Genomic DNA, 23,092 nt, shown 5'->3' with positions numbered 1-23,092 from the left:
TAGACTACTTAGATTGGTATTTAGGCACCTAAATAAAAGTGGCTTGATTTTCAGGGGTGCTGACCACTTATGATTTCTATTAAAGTCAAAAGGAGTCATGGCACTCAACTACTCTGACATTTACAAGGTCACTTTTATTCAAGTGCTGAAACAGGGATTTGAAAGGTAATATCTAACATCCAATTTTGAAAACTTTGGCCTATAGAGTCTCTTTTCATAAAATAAAATTACCATTATGCATTTTCCCTTGGCTTTACCTCAGTGAAAACTCTCTTAATAGAGGCAAAATTCTCCTCTGTGATCTGTACTTTCTACTGCATATTCAGTACTCGTTTTGTACCAAATTCCCATTGACATTAATCTTGGTTTGCTTCAGGTTTATGTATAGCACCACGGTATCCAAGTTTTGATCAATGGGAGTTTGGTGCATGACAGACAGAGTAGGGCAATGTATTACAAGTGGAGAAATTTTTCCCTTGCTTTTACAGTTCTCAATGTACTTAGTATGAAAGTCGCCCTTTCCCAAGCTCAGACCCTGATTTCTGCATGGAACTTGTTGCACTCATAACTGATTGCATCCAAAGAAGCAGGCTCCAACCAATTTTGAATATGCGAACACTCATTTATGCACATGAGCTGGGGATCTCAGATCTGATCTTCACATACAAAGCATGTGTGTGTCAGCTGTGTAGACACAATCACTTACATGAGCCAAAATGGTTTCAAAAATTGGAGAATGGATGGAAATTTGGCCCATCATGTCACACCCTACACATAAAAGAGGCACCTGACACCCCTCAGGTTCTCAAATTTTGTCTTTTATTCTCCTTTTAATAAGGAAGATAGTGTAATTATTTTTCCTGATCAATTTTGTCCACTTTCCAAGATTTCACTAATTTTAATTTTTGTGTGCGTTTTGAATGGAACTGAAATATACAATTATTTGGGCCTACTTTTTATTTAAGTATCCACTTCACGTTATTCCAGTATAATGGCAAACAGCAGCTCTAAGGAGAAGTCACATTTCTGTTTTGGTTGTGGGACTACACCTTAGAGTTGCTTCAGCTTCCGCAATAACAAAGTGGTGATCAATCCAAAGGAGGGTTGTAATATTGGAGCCTAAACCACTTGACAGTGTCCCTTAGAGTTATTTTCAGACGCAATAAATGTTTTTCCTCCACTGGAGAATAGTGCACCATACCGGTCTTCTTACCTAGCAGCGCAGTCGATGGAACAGTGTCTGATGATACTTTGAGATGGAATTCCGGTCACCCACACGACACGGATCAATGGAAATCAACAGAAGATCAACGAGGAAAACAAATTAAAAAAATGAAAACAAGGTTAGCCGTATCCAACATTCAGAAGACTCAGTCCATATGTCATATTGGGAAATGTAAAAAAAAAAAAAAAAAAGAAAAGAAAACTAAAAAAAATAAAAGAAAATCTGGCACTAGTACCTGAGTAGTAGGAATTCAACAAAGATTTGCTCTGAAGGGTTTTGCTTTGGACAGAAAATGAACAAGGAGAGGATGATGCTAGGTAGGAAAGACACAAGGAAAAGACTTTAGAAACATATATATTTAGAGAGACAGAACAGGGAGAAAGTTCCTTAAAGAACATGGCAATATTGAATACATAGGGCTTATCAAAATTAAATAAATTGTTCATCTGAGCATGCATATTAACTTTATTTCACTACTATAATACTACAGGTCCCAAACATTGAAGTACTGCTATTGTAACATATAATATTTGGGAACACTGTAGACTACTATTCTATTTTTTTAATAGGAGTTGTATTTGTTGTTATACAAGAAATACATTTGTGGTTTTGGTTCAAAGAGATGGATTCCTAAAAACAACTCCCAGAAATACAAGCCACCCAAAGTTGAGTGGACCACCAATTGTAAAATAAGCCTGCTCGCTAAATGTGATATATACATTACTTATAAACTAAGACAGGAAGACACAATTTGAAGGCAATCTTTCTGTAGAAGAATGGAGGAGTGGGTAGCTTTTACATGAGACATTTTGGAAAAAGATGAACTCTCTCCAGGAGTAGAACAGGGCAGGAAAGCTCGGGGCTGCTGGTTTAGCATCAGATCCCTAAAGTGGTACCTCGGCTTCGTGGCAAAAGAGGCAGCTAAGAGGCAGCTACCCTAAGTGTGCATCTTACAGAGTATGTGCTTTTGGTACTAATAAGCCTAGGAAGCGTGCACACTGTATCACACATGCCTGCTGCAGATCTAATAGCACACAAATGGTGTTAGCTGCAGCTGGAGGATGGGCTCCCTGGATACGACAAGTGGCGCCTAACTTCTCCCATTCAAGGGACGAGTTTCTCTGGGCAAGGATCAACAGATCATTTCCTTGATAATCAAAACAGATCAAGGAAGGGGGCAGGGATCAGCATTCATGTGGCACACTCACTTTTTAGATAGTCAATTTATGGAGCTGGCTTATACATGGATCAGCTTAAATGTGAATATTTATGGCAACCAATCATTTCTAAGGGCATTTTTTTGTAATCCTTTCTCATTTATTCCTATAATGACAAATAATGACCTCCTTTTCACTGTGATGGGAAACAAACGAATACAAAATCTCAGTACATCAAAAAGATGCCAATAGATTAAACAGAAATAACTATTCCATAATACAATAAAAGTAGATAAAATTCAATATGCATCAAAGTAAATTTCAGATGCAATTTCTACATCTCCAGAGTAAACATTACTGACAAATTTATAAACACTCATAATTTTTTTTCCATGGGGTGGATATAAGTATTCACTAGTCTAGAAAATTTCAAGTGGAATTTGTAGAATTGCCTACTAAACAGATTACGTCACCCAGTGAAAGCACCTGCAGTTTTCTCAATATAATACTTTTCTGTTGCTGTGTTGTTCATTGGCATCTGCAGTTTATAACATACCAGCTGACATACTGGGGGGTAAGTGAACTGTCTCACAGATTGGCCTCCTGAAGTTCTTCACCAGCTACCTTTAGGATATGATGCATGCCTCTTTTTTGGGACTCCTATCCCTGCTGTCTGGCTGTTGTATTTTGCTACCCCTATTCATCCTCATGTGTTAACTGGGAAGCATCCACTTCTACAGAAGGGAAACTGAGGTGTAGAAAGTTTATGTGACTTTCTTAAGATCATGCAGCAAGTCAGTAGCAAACTGGGGAGTGGAACTCAAGTTTTCTAAGATCCAGGAGCCTATGTAAAATCACTGGATCACACTGCTTTGCATTAGTTCAGCATAAGGTACTTACATATCTATGGATAGAAGCCTAATACATATTTAAGTAAATTTAACAAAAACTTTTCTTCATTTATGTTCAGTGAAACAGAGAAGAATGGTAAGAAGGGGATGTTAATGCTTTTGGGTGTGGAGGGAGGAAACAAACAACAAAAGGCCAGATTTTCAAAGCTCTTTTTCAATGGAAGATCTGCACAGAACATTTGGACATTGGCACAAATCAGTCAAGCAGTCGCTTGCATAAGCAGATAGTTGTGTGCGCAGTTATCCAACCAGAGGGGTTTTACAGGCACAACTGATATGTACATATTGCATGAAGCTCAGCCAGATGAGTTTCAACCCAATGCAGAGGGCCAGCACAAAGCATATGCACCAGCTAAATCCTGTTAAGCCCTCTAAGGTGGTGTGTGGACCTCGTACTGGATCATTACACAGGGGTCAATTTCACATCCAGTTTAGAGATCTTTGAAAATCTTGTCCCCAAAAATGACATGGATTTTGCAGAGAATGTTTAGATTAATTAAAAGGCAGCTGATATTGTGCCCTAATCAAACTTGCCAGCACCCCTTCACTCTGGGTATTCTTCTCTGTCTCCATGATGGTTTTCATGATATACAGCTTTATTTATTTATTTTAAATCATTTCCATTATCCTGTAAGTCACTGTGTTATGTGCAGCAGGATGCACCCAACTGGAACTAGAAGTTGCATATGGGCACAGATAAGAATTAGATTTTGATGTCGTAGTCTACTTTGAGTGACAGTATGTCTCAAGTTCCCTTGGATCTGCTTCCTTATAAGTTCACAAAGGAAAAACACAAGTGAGGTGTGAGCAGAGAATAAGCATGTCTGACTAGACCCGGGATGAAAGATAATCCTTAACATCCTCTGAGGCATTTACCTATATGCTCCTTTCATGGCCTTGCTCTTGCTATTAGACAGGATAATTTTATGACCACACCAGAAATCATTAACCCAAGACAGGGTTCCACTGTGCTCCCCCATCCTGCTCATTGCTTCTCACTTTGTACTTCTAATGCTCCTTGTGGGTGATGGATATTCAACTGAATGCCACTTTGCTCCCTAAATTAATGCTTGAATAGTTAAACAAACCTTAACAAACTGTTAGCCTTTACACAAATATCTCATTTTTTAGCCATCTAGTCCCTGGATGTCACGGCCAAGCTGGTTGCCCTGGTGATGTAACATTCACCTCTGGACCAGCCCTGCATTATCTATGATACTGTGACATTCCTTCAGTGTGGTGTCAGAAAAGTGGTGCCTTTGTGAAGGATGTATTATTAGTATATCATTGTTCAGATGATGTGCTGCCTGCCCTGTCACATTGATGGGACTGACAGACTACATGAGATACCCTCTCAGTAATAACCCAGTGTGCACCTTGTTGGACACTTCACAGATGCTAGGGGATAATTTTAGCTCCCACCATGTCTGTTCTTCCTTGTCACTTCTTTTCAGCAGCACTCCTGCACTGAGCTGATACCTTGTGCTGTGTCTCACAGGGGAAAATGGCACTTTCAAGATGATCTTTTATACTAAGGAGCAGTCTCAAATATAAACAGACTCAATCAGTTCCTTTTCCTGGGATTAGCATAAAACTTTCCTTTACACATTTGGGCAATAAACAGAAGATGGATGGCCTGAATCACCTCTGTATTATTCCAATATAAACCTGGAACAGCTGGAATAATACTACAGTCAGTCCAGCCTGTTGCATTTTTATTTTCAACTAAGTTTTATTAATGCTCTCCTATGGGGCTGAGTAAACAGGTCAGTTCTCTAAGTCCTTACCTAGTTAAGCCTCCCATTAATTTCAACAGGAGTTACGCCTGCAGAAGGGCTGTATGATTAAACAACAACAATAAAAGGAGTACGCAATCTAATAATAGCCCATCTTCTGCTGCTCTTTCAGCAGATCCTGCACTGCCTCTTCCAGTTCACAGGAGACAGCCCTCGCTCTGGGACCACGTGCTACCAACCAGTGCATAGGGCTTGTGTTGGCCCTCTGCACGGGGCTAAGTTTCACCCCAAGAAGATATATACTTAAGGAAATGAACTTTCTTGCTCATGTATGAAACGGATACTTTAAAGGGAGAAACCACTTTCATAAGTATCATCTGGGAGCTTTAAAAACTCTTGTATCTAGAGCACTGAGACTTGGTGTTGGGAGATATGCATTTCTACAGAATGATGGAAGATGAGTTACGCCAAATGTACCTTTTGCTGAGGAGTACGGCTATGTTTGGCTGAATCAGGTGGCACCACCTCGAATACAAACTTGCATTCAAAAAGCAAGTAAATGCTTTGCTGCTGTGATATGCCAGGGCTGCTAAGGAAAATGCATCAGGATATGTTGTGACAATCCACTGTGATTTCTATGTAATGGCAAAAGAGTGTGGCAGCACAGATGCTGGGGTGGAGGTGCAGTTGGCTAAGTTACAGTGTTGTATCAGTTTAATATCTGACACGTCCAGTGGGTTACTATCCTGCCGTTGCGTAGGGATGGATTTAATCTAACAAGACTTTTTTCTCTGTGATCATCAAAAGAATATTAAGGGCCAGGTTTAAACTGACAAAAGCAAAGTTCAGGCGGACAGTTGGGGCTAAAGGTAGGAGGAGAAAAGAGCAGAAACACTTGCCCAGCTGTCTCCACCATTCTCCAAATGTGCAAAACCCCACGTTTGCAGGCACAGATGGGAGAACTACAAACCTAACTACTAATTTACATGCTCAATTACTGGAACTGTGCATAGAAATGTTCTTCCTCCCAGGGGCAGTAAGTGAAGAAACATATTGGTGAGTGAAGCAGGGGCTGAGGCGCACCATTTAAAGTGGGAGGGCCACATGGGGGAGGTTGGGTCCTGCTCCAGGGGTGTGAGACACGGGGTGCCAGCTCTTGCCCCCGGGGTTGGTTGGGTGCTGTCCCCATGGCTTGGGAGGCCCCATCCCCAGGAAGGGGTCAGGTGTTGCCTCAAAGGGGTTGGAGAGGAAGCCCGTCCTGCACTTACCCTGCAGCAGCTCCTGACCTGTGGAGCTGGCCTGTCTTCTCACTCTGGCCTGTCAGCTGTTGCCTCCATGTGCAGGTGAGGGCCTCCCCCAACAATGCTTTGCCCTGTCCCACTCCTTCCTGTTGCTGCCAGATCACCTGCCTCCAGCTGGGCTGTGACAGGCCAAAAAATGGTTGGGCCCGGGACAGCCTGGCTCCACAGTCTATAGGGTGGAAGCTTTTGTGTCCTCCTTGACAAATCCCCTACCTTCCATTTTGAACATACACTGTTGGGCAGGGCTTATCTAAACAAGCTGGGTGGCTACCTACCATAAAGCAGAGTTCAGTGCACTGTTCAGTGGTGCGTTGAAGATAACAGTAAGCTATCTAAATTCCTACCTGCCACAGGGGGCTACAACAGTGGTACCCTCAACTCATCTAACAACATTGTCAATCTTTCCAACCACACACTCAGCCCAGCAGAAGAGTCTGTCCTATCTCGGGGATTCTCTTTCTGTCCCACCATCCCCACGAACACGATACAGTTCTGCGGTGATCTGGAAGCCTACTTTCATCGTCTCCGACTCAAGGAATATTTTCAACGCACCACTGAACAGTGCACTGACCCACAGGAACCCTCCTACCAACACTACAAGAAGAAGAACTCTGTGTGGACTCCTCCTGACGGTCGAAATGACAGACTGGACCGCTACATAGAGTGCTTCCGCAGACGTGCACAGGCTGAAATTGTGGACAAACAACATCACTTGTCCCATAACCTCAGCCGTACGGAACGCAATGCCATCCACAGCCTCAGAAACAACTCTGACATTATCATCAAAGGGGCTGACAAAGGAGGTGCTGTAGTCATAATGAACAGGTCAGATTATGAACAGGAGGCTGCCAGGCAACTCTCCAAGACCACATTCTACAGGCCACTATCCTCTGATCCCACTGAGGAATACCAAAAGAAACTACACCATCTGCTGAAGAAATTCCCAGCTACAGTACGGGAACAAATCTACATGGACACACCCCCAGAACCCCGACCAGGGGTATTCTATCTGCTACCCAAGATCCATAAACCCGGAAACCCTGGACACCCCATCATCTCAGGCATTGGCACTCTGACAGCAGGATTATCTGGCTATTGGGACTCTCTCCTCAGACCCTACGCTACCAGCACTCCCAGCTATCTTCGAGACACCACCGACTTCCTAAGGAAACTACAATGCATTGCTGTTCTTCCTGAAAACACCATCCTGGCCACCATGGATGTAGAAGCACTTTACACCAATATTCCACATGAAGATGGACTACAAGCTGTCAGGAACAGTATCCCTGATGAGGCCACAGCACCCCTGGTGGCTGAGCTTTGTGACTTTGTCCTCACCCACAACCACTTCAGATTTGGGGACAACTTATACCTTCAAGTCAGTGGCACTGCTATGGGTACCCGCATGGCCCCACATATGCCAACATTTTCATGGCTGACTTAGAACAACGCTTCCTCAGCTCTCGTCCCCTAGTGCCCCTCCTCTACTTGCGCTACATTGATGACATCTTCATCATCTGGACCCACGGAAAGGAGGCCCTTGAATAATTCAACCTGGACTTCAACAATTTTCACCCCACCATCAACCTCAGCCTGGACCAGTCCACACAGGAGATCCACTTCCTGGACACTACAGTGCAAATAAGTGATGGTCACATAAACCCCACCCTATACTGGAAGCCTACTGACCGCTATACGTCCCTACATGCCTCAAGCTTCCATCCAAGACACATCACCCGATCCATTGTCTACAGCCAAACCCTAAGATACAACCGAATTTGCTCCAGCCCCTCAGACAGAGACAAACACCTACAAGATCTTTATCAAGCTTTCTTAAAACTGCAATACCCACCTGGGGAAGCGAGGAAACAGATTGACAGAGCAAGACGGGTACCCAGAAATCACCTACTACAGGACAGGCCCAACAAGGACAATAACAGAACACCACTGGCCATCACATACAGCCCCCAGCTAAAACCTCTCCAGCGCATTATCCACGATCTACAACCTATCCTGGAAAATGATCCCTCACTCTCACAGACCTTGGGAGGCAGGCCAGTCCTCGCTTACAGACAACCCCCCAACCTGAAGCAAATATCACCAGCAACTACACACCACACCACAGAAACACCAACCCAGGAACCAATCCCTGTAGCAAACCTCGTTGTCTACTCTGTCCCCATATCTACTCTGGCGACAACATCAGAGAACCCAACCACATCAGCCACACCATCAAGGGCTCATTCACCTGCACATCTACTAATGTTATATATGCCATCATGTGCCAGCAATGCCCCTCTGCTATGTACATTGGTCAAACCGGACAGTCCCTCCGCAAAAGAATAAATGGACACAAATCGGACATCAGGAATGGTAACATACAAAAGCCAGTAAGTGAACACTTCAATCTCCCTGGTCATTCTATTACAGATTTAAAAGTCACTATCATTGAACAAAAAAAGTACAGAAACTGACTTCAAAGAGAAACAGCAGAACTAAAATTCATTTGCAAATTTAACACCATTAATCTGGGCTTGAATAGGGACTGGGAGTGGCTGGCTCATTACAGAAGCAGCTTTTCCTCTCCTGGAATTGACACCTCCTCATCTATTATTGGGAGTGGACTACGTCCACCCTGATTGAATTGGCCCTGTCAACACTGGTTCTCCACTTGCGAAGTAACTCCCTGCTCTCCATGTGTCAGTATATAATGCCTGCATCTGTAACTTTCACTCTATGCATCTGAAGAAGTGAGGTTTTTACCCACGAAAGCTTATGCCCAAATAAATCTGTTAGGCTTTAAGGTGCCACCCGACTCCTTGTTGTTTTTGTAGACACAGACTAACACGACTACCCCCTGATACTTTTCTCATCCATGTTATCCAAGCCAGAACCATAAATTACCTACTTTAGCATGGGTACTGAACTACACAGGACACAATTTACCTCTGTACCAACCAGCCAGGATGCCTCAGCATCCCGAACTTGGCAAAGAAGAGTGTTGAGAGAGTATGAACCCTTACCGATAATTATTTCTGATGGTCCTGAAAAAATCCAGCTCAATATTTACATGGAACTGTGCCAAAGAATGGATATTGGCTAAACTTACAATGATGTCAGACACGTGGAGGACTCGGTGATTATAAGTCATAAAAATCTTTAGGAATGCTCTTTGCAAAATTAGTCACAGTGCATTCTCTATAGCCATTTTTACAGATGAATGATTCCGCAGCTTTAAATGTTTATTTCAAAATACCCAAAAGTGATGAGACCATATTACAGACTCAGTTCTTACCATATTTCATTTGCTGGCCAGAAACATAATAGAATGCTATTTGTTTAAATATTTTTGGATGTTTTCTACATTTTCAAATATATTGATTTCAATTACAATACAGAATACAAAGTGTACCTTATAGTTTACAGTTATTTTTATTACATGTATTTGCACTGTAAAAAAACACAAGAAATAGTATTTTTCAATTCACCTAATACAAGTCCTGTAGTGCCATCTCTATCATGAAAGTTTAACTTACAAATGTAGAATTATGTACCAAAAAATTCAAAAACAAAACAACGTAAAATTTAGAGCCTGCAAGTCCAGTCAGTCCTACTTCTTGTTCAGCCAATCGCTCAAACAAGTTTGTTTACATTTTCAGGAGATAATGCTGCCCGCTGCTAGTTTACAATGTCACCTGAATGTGAGAACAGGCGTTCTCATGGCACTGTTGTAGCTGGGGTGGCAAGATATTTATGTGCCAGCTGTGCTAAAGATTCATATTCCTTTCATATTTCAACCACCATTCCAGGGGACATGTGTCCATGCTGACGGGTTCTGCTCGATAACAATTCAAAGCAAATGCAGACCGACACATGTTCATTTTCCTTATCTGAGTCAGATGCCACCAGCACAAGGTTGATTTTCTTTTTTGGTGGTTCGGGTTCTATAGCTCCCGCATTGGAGAGTTGCTCTTTTAAGACTTCTGAAAGCATGCTCCATACCTTGTCCCACTCAGATTTTGGAAGGCACTTCAGATTCTTAAACCTTAGGTTGAGTGCTGTAGCTATCTTTAGAAATCTCATATTGGTACCTTCTTTACGTTTTGTCAAATCTAGAGTGAAAGTGTTCTTAAAATGAACAACATGTGCTGGGTCATCATCCGAGACTGCTATAACATGAAATATATGCTGAATGTGGGTAAAACAGAGCAGGGGACATAATATTCCCCCCCAAGGAGTTCAGGCACAAATGTAATTAACACATTATTTTTTTCATCAGCATGGAAGCATGTCCCCTGGAATGGTGGCCGAAGCATGAAGGGGCATACGAACGTTTAGCATATCTGGCACGTGAATACCTTTCAATGCCAGCTACAAAAATGCAAATGCCCGTTCTCACTTTCGGGTGACATTGTAAATAAGAAGAGGGTAGCATTATCTCCTGTAAATGTAAACAAACTTGTTTGTCTTAGCAATTGGCCGAACAAGAAGTAGGACTGGGTGGATTTGTAGACTCTGAAGTTTTACATTGTTTTGTTTTTGAGTGCAGTTATGTAACAAAAAATAAATAAATCTACATGTGTAAGTTGCACTTTCACAACAAAGAGACTGCACTATGGTACTGAATGTGAGTGAAAAATACTATTTCTTTTGTTTATAATTTTTACAGTGCAAATATTTGTAATTCAAATATACACTTTGATTTCAATTACAACACAGAATACAATATACACGAGAATGGAGAAACACATCCAAAATATTTAATACATTTCAATTGGTATTCTATTGTTTAACAGTGTGATTAAAACTGCAATTAATCACAATTAATTTTTCTAATAATGATTATTTTTTTGAGTTAACTGAATGAGTTGACTGCGATTAATTGACAACCCTCCTATCCATCTTACTAAGATGACTATCACCAAGTTATCCTCTCCTTGCCTGATTTACAAAGATGCTCAGCACCATCAGGACCCTTTGACTTCAGTGTAAGATAGAGGTAGTCAACTTCTTTGAAAAATCAGGTCATATATTCAAGTGAATATTAGTATTGGAGAATCACTGCACTGCCAGCTTTGGAGAATGAAGTCTCTATTTATTGCAGGTATATTGCAGACAGTGGCAGTGCAGGCAAATATGACCTGCCTTGAGAAACCACAGTTGTGGGTGAAAGAGGAATAGTCTCTCTAGTCTGTTCAGTCTGAGACTGCAAAAAAGAGTGTAGACTTTTTGTTGTTGTTGGTAATATGGACACTTGTTCTGTAAGAACTAGAGGGAGACCACTAAAACATTCCACTAAGGTTACTGAAGAATTATCAGATAGTTTCAGTGGCTGGTTGATACTGAAACCAGTAGGCCAAAGGTCAAAGATTTTAAATGATATTCCTAATACACAGATTGAAAACTGATTTAAGAACAAGAGTTTTCGGATGTGCTATGGTTTCACCTGTAACTATTGCTTCTGAAAAGTGTTTGCTTATCATGCTTTGCATCTATATAGAGCTTTCCATCTAAATGGTTTGGCGTGGTTTACTAACATTAACTAACTAAAGTTTACTGCACCCTTATGAGGAATGGAATGAGGAAAAGAGAGCAAAACCCAGACCTCCTTAGTCCCCACTCTCTTCCTTAACTTCAAGATCAGCCTTTTCTCACATAACAATTTAGTGCAGCAAAAACTGTTTCACTCTAAGATCTACTTGGGGATTTGATCTCAGTAGCCCAACATGAGCAAGAATTATTCCATTAGACCAAACAGCCATTCCCCTTATCTATCATGCGGTATAATTATTTAAACATCTCTTGTAAATTCTTCCAAGTAGATTTAGAGTCGGAGGGAGTCCTCTCCACCTGTCTGACATTTAACTTGGGGCAGTCACAGAGAAATCTCAGATTGGAGTGTCAGACCTCTTTCTAGCAGCACTTCAGCCATTAACTGTACCCTTTTAATTTCTAATACTTACATCTTGTGCCCATGGAAATAGATACGTTTAAGTATCTACAGCTCTCAAAAGGGGAGGTATCCATTGCAAGCAAGTTAAACTTACTGAATCCATTAACATCTTGACAGCTGGAAGAAAAAGCTTCTTCATTGTGAACTGCACTGAGTTTGGTGGTGTTCTTGTCTGAAGTAGCAACGGGACCCATCTCTCTCTGAGTGCTGCTTTGAGTCTCCTTCTGCTTCTTCGCTAGTTTCCTTTAAGGTGTTTTGAAGAGGGGAGAAATCATGGTCAGTTTCTTTCATTAACAACAAATCAAAAGAGAGAAAAAAAATATCCTTTTTACCTTTCCTTCTTGGACTGACATACAGGACTCATTGCAAAGGGCAAGAAAGTGAAAGATTCAGCTTTAAAATAGCTGAAGGGAGTGTGATAAATGCAGAGACCTAAGCCTTTGAAACCACATACAACACATCCCCACAGTAATCACTAGCAAAGGAGAGACTGATCTTACTCACACCAACAATGTAGTTACAAGGGCAATCTAATAAGGCCTCTGGAACTGATGTCAGTCGTGCAAGGAAGAGCAGAAGGCAACAAAATGGGCAATGGTTTGTGCAATTCAATATGGGGACAGGGGGTTGCCAGAATTCATGTTAGGTGGGCACCTAAATCCAGTCTGGAATTTCCCTTTGATTGTCCCCACTGAAAAGTGGGACATAACATGAAGTCCACATTAGTGTCCGATAGGCAGAGGAGGAGTTTCTTTGTGCACCCAGGTAGAATAGTGAGGAAAGGAACCTGTACTGGACTGAAGTACCTACCTGAAATGGGCTCAGGACAAGACAGACATTAAAGAATGTGACCTGTGAGAGGTAGAAGCCATTTTAAAAATCACTATCTCCAGCTATGTCTATATCTTTTCTGAGTCCAAGGAGATGACAAAGCCACTGGCATAAAGCGAACTAGCGCCAGCTCTGAACACTCAGTGACAAATCTATAAGAACATAAGAACGGCCCTATTGGGTCAGACCAAAGGTCCATCTAGCCCAGTATCCTGTCTACCGACAGTGGCCAATGCCAGGTGTCCCAGAAGAACAGGTAATCATCAAGTGATCCATCCCCTGTCACTCATTCCCAGCTTCTGGCAAACAGAGGCTAGGGACACCATTCCTGCCCATCCTGGCTAATAGCCATTGATGGACCTATACTCCATGAATTTATCTAGTTCTTTTTTGAACTCTGTTATGGTCTTGGCCTTCACAACATCCTCTGGCAGGTTGACTGTGCATTGTGTGAAGAATTACTTCCTTTTATTTGTTTTAAACCTGCTGCTTATTAATTTAATTTGATGACCCCGAGTTCTTGTGTTATGAGAAGTAATAAACAACACCTCCTTAACTACTTTCTCTACACCAGTCATGATTTTATAGACCTCAATCATATCTCCCCTTAGCCGTCTCTTTTCCAAGCTGAAAAGTGCCAGTCGTATTAATCTTTCCTCATACGGAAGCCATTCCATACCCCTAATAATTTTTGTTGCCCTTTTCTGAACCTTTTCCAATTCCAATATAACTTTTTTGAGATGAGGCGACCACATCTGCACACAGTATTCAAGATGTGGGCATACTATGGATTTATATAGAGGCAACATGATATTTTCTGTCCTATTATCTATCCCTTTCATAATTATTCCCAGCATTCTGTTTGCTTTTTTGACTGCTGCTGCACATTGAATGGATGTTTTCAGAGAACTATAACTCCAAGATCTCTTTCTTGAGTGATAACAGCTAATTTAGACCCCATCATTTTATATGTATAGTTGGGATTATGTTTTCCAATGTGTATTACTTCACAGTTATCAACATTAAATTTCATTTGCCATTTTGTTGCCCAGTCACCCAGTTTTGAGAGATCCTTTTGTAGCTCTTCACAATCTGCCTGGGTCTTAACTATCTTTTGTAATTTTGTATCATCTGCAAATTTTGCCACATCACTGTTTACCCCTTTTTCCAGATCATTTATGCCCTGGAGGACACCACTATTTACCTCTCTCCATTCTGAAAAATAACCATTTATACCTATCCTTTGTTTCATATCTTTTAACCAGTTACCAATCCATGAGAGCACTTTCCCTCTTATCCCGTGGCAGCTTACTTTGCATAAGAGCCTTTGGTGAGGGACCTTGTCAAAAGCTTTCTGAAAATCTAAGTACACTATATCCACTGGATCCCCTTGGTACACATGCTTGTTGACCCTCTCAAAGAAATCTAGTAGATTGGTGAGGCATGATTTCCCTTAACTAAAACCATGTTGACTCTTCCTCAACAAATTATATTCATCTATATGTCTGACAATATTGTCCTTTATTATAGTTTCAACCAGTTTACCCGGCACTGAAGTCAGGCTTACAGGCCTGTAATTGCCGGGATCACCTCTGGAGCCCTTTGTAAAAATTGGCGTCACATTAGCTATTCTCCAGTCATCTGGTAGAGAAGCTGATTTAAAGGGTAGGTTACAGACTACAGTTAATAGTTCTGCAATTTCATGTTTGAGTTCCTTCAGAACTCTTGGGTGAATACCATCTGGTCCTGGTGACTTATTGCTGTTTAATTTATCAACTTGTTCCCAAACCTCCTCTAAAGACACCTCAATCTGGGACAGTTCCTCAGATCTGTCACCTAAAAAGAACAGTTCAGGTTTGGGAATCTCCCTCACATCCTCAGCCATGAAGACGGATGCAAAGAATTCATTTAGTTTCTCTGCAATGGCCTTATCGTCCTTGAGTTCTCCTCTAGCACCTCGATCATCCAGTAGCCCCACTGGTTGTTTAGCAGGCTTCCTGCTTCTGATGTACTTAAAAAAAATTAGCTATTACTTTTTGAGTCTTTGGCCAACTGTTCCTCAAATTCTTTTTTGGCCTTCCTAATTGTATTTTTACACTTCCTTTGCCAGTGTTTATGCTCCTTTCTATTTTCCTCACTGGGATTTAACTTCCACTTTTTAAAGGATGCCTTTTTGCCTCTCACTGCTTCTTTTACTTTGTTGTTTAGCCTCGGTGGCTCTCTTTTGGTTCTCTTACTATGTTTTTTCATTTGGGGGTATACATTTAAGTTGAGCCACTCTTGAGGTGTCTTTAAAAAGCTTCCATGCAGCTTGCAGAGATTTCACTTTTGGCGCTGTGCCTTTAATTTCTGTTTAACTAACCTTCTCAGTTTTGTGTAGTTCCCCTTCCTGAAATTAAATGCTACAGTGTTGGGCCACTGTGGTGTTTTTCCTGTCACAGGGATATTAAATTTAATTATATTATGGTCACTATTACCAAGAACCCATGAACACAAGGTCCCGCTCTTGCTCCCACATCTAACAATAAGAAAATGAAGAAGAGGAAGGAGAAGACAGAAAGCGACCAGCTAAGCTTCCACTGACATTTGCCTGTTTTATGCTTCATTCATATCAGCGAGTAAAACTATTTAAAAATGAATACATGACTTCCTACAACCAGCAGCTTCAAAAGATGCACTACAAATCCCTAGCACCAGCAAAGAACTTTGCTTACATGGGCTCCATAGATAAGCAAATAAAACAAAATAAAAGAGAAAGATTACCATAAGTAGGGGCTTTAGTGTTCTTTTTTTCCCCTACAGAAGAAATCCTAACAACTAAATTATTATGTGAAGAGGTTTTTCTTCACTAAACTGATTTCCTTATGGTAAAAAGGTGCCTGACTAATTTCTCTCCTCTGCCCCCTCTTTTTGACTAAATAAACATTCAGTTGACTCTTAGAACCATATCTTCTGCTACATGTTTCAATTAGCTGTGTTTACTTCACAGGGAATAAAGTTTGAGTGGCATTTAAGGGATCACAAATGCTCAAGACTCTCACATGAGTCTATGCTGTGTAGGCCAGTTAATAAATTCATGTGCAGGGAAAGGATAGGAGTGACACTAAAACCTAGATCTGTGTGAAACTATAACCCTCATGACATCTGTCATGGTCAATGCAAACTTTTGAATATATTTTGGATTGTGAAATTCATGCCAGTGCCTTGGGTTTTTTGTAATTATTTGCCTGGCGTACAATCAAAACAACAAACCATTGGCAATGTTGGTTGTAGTGAAAAACTTCAATTTGACCCCTGTGACTCTTTCAGTACAATAAAACAATCAACAGGTGGGGGTTTTATTTACAGATTTTTTTCCTCCAGTTGAGGTCTAGTTTTAGACAAAGAGCATCACTCCCTCTCCGCCAGACAAAAATATATTTTTCATTCTTTAAATGTGTACATCACATAATCATTTGTGTTTCACTTTTGCTCAATCACAGAATAATGCAATTTAGTACGTTCTTATGTTACACGAGGGAAAACTGCGTCTGTCTTCCTCCAGTGGTTGGACCATGTCAAAGACGTTGCTACTACGGCTACAAGTGAATACTTGCTCCCTTAGCTCAGGCAGTAGAGAATCAGCCTTTTACATTTAGAGGTCCTGGGTTCAAACTTTAATAATATGCCTGGTTGGGTCATCTGCACAGTGGCAAAGCATTTACCGCAATAAAGCCTCACAGCACCTGTGTGATGTATAGATCTTCATTTTACAGAAGTAAGAAACGGAGGCACAGAGGTTACATAACTTGCCCAACATCACTCAACAAGCCAGTGGCAGAACCAGAACAGCCCAGGTAGCCTATCTTTCCAGCTCTATCAAACTCTTTCAATAAAGTCTCTCACTTACAGTAAGCACTCTACAGTAACTTGAAAAATAGTATTACAGTGCTCTGTTACGAGGAAGCTCATATCTTGATAATTAATGAAATTAAAAGCTGTGCCTATTGTGATATATGGCAATGCTAACACACAGCTGGATTTACTAACTGTAGTGTGTGGGCATGTGAACCCTCTGTTTCTGTTTACCATGTTATCCTATATACTGCTATATCCTGTCTGTAGCAACATTAACCTTATGATTTATTAACCCTGGGGTGGAGTTATGTTAATCCTTTGGATTTGCTAATAATAGTGCGTGGCTATGTGAGTTGTTTGGCAACAGGAACTATGATTTCTCAGTGGGAAACATTAATCCCAAATACATAAGTCTTTAATAACAAGCACTCTGGACTGCTGGGGCGAACCATTACCGATTCCCGTTATTGAAGCTTAAAAATGGTGAGTCAACAAAGGGCAAGAATTCCTTATTCATTCCAGATTAAATTATTCCTGGCAATAATTGCCTAGAAGTCCCACTGCTAGATGTCTTTTGAGACAGGCCAATAAGCTACAAAGAGTTGGAACCGGCAAACTCGTTTTCCTTTTCAGTGAATGAACAATAGTGTTTCTGAATGGTCTGTGCAGAACGGAAACCAGGATCCCAAAGGAACGCCGACGGAAGCCCTATGTAAAGCAACTCTACATTGTTGTGCAGGAGACACAGAGGGCCCTAAAACACTGTCTTGAGCAGTTAAAAGGAAAGGATGATATATATGTAGTGTTCCCAACTTAGCTCAAGTCACAAAAGCAGAACAAGCAAATGTCAGCCTCTCCTCGTAGGAAGCACAGAGGTGGTTTAGCTAAAGATGTGGCAAATTAGGATACAGGTGTATTGGGAGAACCATGAGGGGGAAGTTGCACAAAATTTGACAGCTTAAAAATGATGAGTCAAAAAGGGCAAGAATTCCTTAGTAATTCCAGATTAAGTTATTCCTGGCAAAAATGTATTGCGGTGTATTGCTCTTACAAGGGGGTCATAGGTGCTCCCTCCCCCACCTATCAAGAGCACAAAAATTCACAGAGCAAATGAAGAGAGGGGAAGAAGAGAGAGATGTTCTCTTTTGAGGATTTTGGAGCTAAGCTTTCGAGGGGCTTCTTGCTGCCACCTTCCCTTCTTCCTTGGTTGTGTGTCTGGACAGAATAGCAGCTCAGGAATAGACCTAGTCAGTCCTCACTATCATCACAATTAGAACAATAGAATCATATAGGTTTAGAGGGGCTCACGAGAGTCATCTAGTTTAACCCTCTGCCAAGATGCAGGATTTGTTGTGTCTAAACCACCCAAGACAGATGGCTACCCAGCCTCTTTTTGAAAACCTCCAGTGAAAGAGCTTCCATGACTTCCCGAGGCAATTTGTTCCATTGTCCCACTGTTCTTATGGTTAGGAAGTTTTTCTAAAACAATCTGCTCTACTGTAGCTTGAACCCATTGCCTCTTGTCCTGCCCTCTGTGGCAAGAGAAAACATTTTTCTCCATTTTTTATGGCAGCCTTTCAAGTATTTGAGGACTGCTGTCATGTCCCCCATTAATCTCCTCTTTTCCAAACTAAACATACCCAGTTCTTCAGCCTTTACTCATATGGCTGGCTTTCCATCCCTTTGATAATCTTTGTTGCTCACCTCTGGATCCTTTCCAGTTTTTCTACATTGGTGACCAAAATTGGACACAGTTCTCTGACTGAGGACTGCCCAGAGCCTCCCGTGACTTACGCTATGCCTCTAATAATGCAACCCAAAACTGCAATTTTTTTTGCAACAGCATCGCATTGTTGACTCATGTGGAGGATGTGATCCACCACAACTCCAAGATCCTTCTCAGCAGTGCTGACGCCAAGCCAGTTATCCCCCATTCTGTATTTGTTCATTTGGTTTTCCTTCCCAAAGTGTAGCACCTTACATTTGTCTCTGTTGAATTTCATTTTGTTGCCTATAGCCCAGTTCTCCAATTTCTCAAGATCCTTTTGAGTGTTAGCTCTATCCTCCAAAGTCAATGAATAAAAGAATTACAAAACATCAAATGATTTTAGCACAAGCTAAAGTGTGAGGGATGTAACTTAACCAATAGCTGGGTAGTGGATTATCTGCCAATATGTCGAGATGTCTTTGCAACGGTTAAAGTGTTTATCTGAAAATGCTCTGATTCTAAATACAGAGCTCTTGAAATGATCTCCCTGAATCACTGACAGGTCCTATCAGTGACAAAGCGCCTGCTCTCCTCACTGACCAGCTTCCCATCTGCACAACCGCTGGAACATCCAGATGAAATGCTATCAGCGCATTAGTGTCAATCACGGGTGGACCGCGGGCTGTTGAGAATGTGTAACCAGCATCAACCTGCACAGTCTGTCACTAGGCATTCAGAAGAAGCTTTTTGTCTCATGCATTATGCAGCTGAAAAAGGAAAAAAAAACTGGACAGATACTTGGAGGAAAAGACTGATACAATCAACATGTGATGAAGTGATTGAAATGTCAAAGTGTCAATAAGGAGGAATTAATGGCTGCTTTACTTTTAAGTGCAAGGGAAATGTGCCAAGAAGAAAACAAGAATTCACAGAGGCAGTTTATCAGGCTGCTCTTTAAGGTTCAGGAGAGAGGATTTGTTTAAAAATATATGGGGCAAAGCATATGTGTGGGCACTGTACATGATGGGGAGGTGAGACAGGAATAGTGCTCAAAGGTGGAACTACCAGGCAGAATCAAATTATCTGCCCTGAACAAAATGGATGGACAGTGGGGACGGTCCAACTGGTTACAGTAAACCGAGAACTTCCCTGTTAGTCTTGATCCAGACTCAAACTGAACTTTGAGATTTGAAAAGTGGGGTTAGTTTGGTTTTCCCATTGTTCTGAGCTTCTGGTGGGGATTAGAAGTGCAAATGCTGAAATACCACAGGGCAAAAAATCCTGGTAACAGGATTTCCAGCTTAAAAGCCAGATAATGGAAGTAGGGGTACACTCTGCTTATTACCATGAGTAACCCCACTGAAGTCAAGCACCATGCCCAATGTTCAGTGTTTGTGGGATCAAATTCCAATTTTGCAGAGCTTTGTAAGGAGGCATGCCCTCACCCTATTAAGGAGGAAGCTAACAAGCTCTTCTGGTCTCTGCTAACACACACCAGACACAATTGCAGGGCTTGCTCTGCTTGGAGGGAAGAAGCTTAAAAAAAGAAAGCCTGCCAGAGGAAGGGGTAGCAACCAGGCAAAGACTGTGCTTCCAAGACAACTGGTTGCAAGGTGGGATCAATGAAGAGAGAGTCAGTCATGGACTCTGCTGTCCCAGAGACTGCCAAACCAGGCACAGAATGGAGGTTACAAAAAAGGGGTTGTGGAGTTCTAAAGATGGACTCCATCCCTGATCAGACCCTGAAAGGCCTACAGATAAGACAGGCCCCAAAGGGGTGACCAAGAGAATGCCCAGGAGTCTGAGCGCCTTCTTTTTCCTTTGATCCTTCCTGACCTCGAGGAGGGAGAAAGATATTTGTTTTGTTTGGAGAGACTCAGATATACCCTGAGCAGCGGTAGGACTCTGCAAGAACCAGAGAAGGGTTCACACAAACTGTGGTCTCAAGGGGCCACCACCTTCCACAAGCCTCAAACCCTCCTCTAAGTTTTTGCTGCAATTTTGCATGGAGGATTATTTATGCACCTTAAAGGTGGAGTCTTCATACAAGAACAGCACTTGCACATGTAGATAGAAGCAGGGCCGGCTCCAGGCACCAGCCCACCAAGCATGTGCTTGGGGCGGTACCTGGAGGGGGCGGCGCGGCGTGGCACTCCGGCCCGAGAGTGGGTCTGCGACTGGGCTCGCCGCCCTCCCCGCGGCGCTCCAGCCGGTCGGGGAGAGCGGAGCCGCGGCCGGGCTCTCCGCTCTCCTCCCGGCGCTCCGGACGCCGGGGAGAGCGGAGCCGCGGCCGGGCTCTCCGCTCTCCTCCCGGCGCTCCGGACGCCGGGGAGAGCGGAGCCGCGGCCGGGCTCTCCGCTCTCCTCCCGGCGCTCCGGACGCCGGGGAGAGCGGAGCCGCGGCCGGGCTCTCCGCTCTCCTCCCGGCGCTCCGGACGCCGGGGAGAGCGGAGCCACGGCCGGGCTCTCTGCCCGCTCCCCGGTGCTCTGGCCAGTCGGGGAGAGCGGGCCCGAGGCCGGGCTCGGCACCCTCCCCTGCTGTGCTCCCCACGGGAGCGGCGGGAGGCTTTTTTGCCTGGGGCAGCAAAAAAGCCAGAGCCAGCCCTGGATAGAAGCCTAGTTTACATGATTTGCACTTAACATCTAACTACTCAATCTGTGCACACAAATCCAGGACACTCAACCCTCTCGCCACCAGAAAAAAAAACCACACCTTCTAAAAAATAAATTACCTCCCAAATGCCTAAGTGCAAAAAATTGGATATTAGAAATTTAAAAGTCCCAATATCTAATAGACAACACATCAAAAGGTCACATAATGTGAATTAAACTTAGATATTTGTGTGCACTACACTGTAAGCAGGACATACATCATTTATTGCAGTATTTACACAAATGCAGTTATTAAATTATAAATATTTACAAAAATATAATATTATGGTATTGACCCAGGGCCTAAATCAAGTCTAGGACTCTATTGTATAAGGTGCTGTACAAACACAGAATAGAGATAATACTTGCCCTAGAACATATATAGAAGTTCTTGTATATGCAGTATTCTTCAGTTACGCACTTTTGGGGGACCTACATTTCTCAAAGCTCATTTAGTCCTTACTCAGGCAAAACTCCCACTTGCTCATAAATTCTCCAGATTAGGGACTGTCATTATTATGTGTTTGCACAGTGTCCATACAGTGTAGTGCCTACCACAATGGGCCTCAACCCAAATGTTGGCTTTAGGTGCTACCACAATATAAATGTGAAATAATACTACTGGGAATTTGCCTGAGTAAAGGCTGAATAAAAACTGAAGTCCCAATTCTGCCTCCCTTACTCATACAATAAAGTGCTACTCAACTACTCAACATGAGAAAGGGTGGCAGAATGTAGCCCTAAGTCAGAAGGATCTCAGGGTTTAGCTCTTTTTAAAAAATACAATCACTAGTCATTTGCAACATTTGCAAATGCTGCATCAGATTCTTGGCCAAATTTCCTAGTGACTTCATTAGTCACTGGAATCCCTGAAAGTATTTACAAACAGAACAGCATCCACTTTATAAAACAGTCAAGTGCATGAGCAATATTGGAAAGAACAAAATGCTGGTGTAAAACCAACATCCCACAAACATGCAATAAATAAATAGGGCACCTGTCGACTGGGAAAACATTTTATTTACCCTTATTAGGATGGCCTAATCATGACCCTGGTCTTCCTGCAACTAATGGGAAATCAGTTTACTCTCTGACGACTCTGAACCTGCAGTTTGGCCTATGCAGGTAGATCCCTGCATCCATGGAGATACGCGTGTGTGGGAGCGTGTGTTATAGACAAGTACATGCAAAAATGCAGTTGCTGTTTTAATTCTTTTCACACGCCCCACAGAAGTTGGAAATAAATTCAGCACATAAACACTGTTATTTTCAAAATGTTTGGTAAAAATTTATCCTAACGCCTTCAGTGGAATCACTACTTAAAATAAAAAAAATAAATAAGAACTACTCCTAGCTTAATTACTGCAACTATTACCCTACACATCCAATTACAACAGGAGTTTAAAGTGCCCAGCCCCGAGCAGAAAGTGCTTGGCACTTTTTCTGGATCAGGAGTAAATAAAAGCTACTTATCTGCTGCTGAGTTTCTCTTAAACTGTAGAAAACAAAATAGTATGCTATCTGGGTGATATTATCGCCTGCATCCACCTATCACAAGAAATACTTCCCATCAAATATGACATCACTGCCAATCAAATTTCACCCTGCAGCTATTACCTAGGTAACACACTGCACACAGTCACTGGAAAGAAGACACAACAAAATCAACACCTTTTTTCTTTCACTAGTTTGGGTATAAATAAAACCTTTATAAAAGTTGGTGCAGTGAAAACTACTGTATGATGAATAAATGATTAAAGCAGGTGCCTGGTTTTAAATACA

General features: G+C 42.1%; 1 protein-coding gene across 4 annotated transcripts in view; it reads right to left on the bottom strand.

Moving 5' to 3' along the window:
* The window catches only part of PTPRT (protein tyrosine phosphatase receptor type T), a 699,175-nt gene that overhangs the window by 61,070 nt on the left and 615,013 nt on the right, over window positions 1-23,092 (bottom strand). For 3 of the 4 annotated variants that reach the window (XM_054046511.1, XM_054046508.1, XM_054046509.1), the window contains 3 exons: window positions 12,378-12,526; window positions 1,461-1,538; window positions 1,214-1,249 (listed from right to left, as the gene is read on the bottom strand). In XM_054046511.1, the coding sequence (XP_053902486.1) occupies window positions 1,214-1,249; window positions 1,461-1,538; window positions 12,378-12,526 (263 nt within the window). The remainder of the gene's footprint in view (window positions 1-1,213; window positions 1,250-1,460; window positions 1,539-12,377; window positions 12,527-23,092) is intronic. The other variant, XM_054046510.1, reaches the window with a different exon arrangement.

This window comes from Malaclemys terrapin, chromosome 12 (genome assembly GCF_027887155.1).
Source record: "Malaclemys terrapin pileata isolate rMalTer1 chromosome 12, rMalTer1.hap1, whole genome shotgun sequence".
Taxonomy (NCBI): domain Eukaryota; kingdom Metazoa; phylum Chordata; order Testudines; family Emydidae; genus Malaclemys; species Malaclemys terrapin.
Note: the sequence above shows the minus strand (reverse complement) of the source record. Positions and strands in the feature narration are given on the sequence as shown.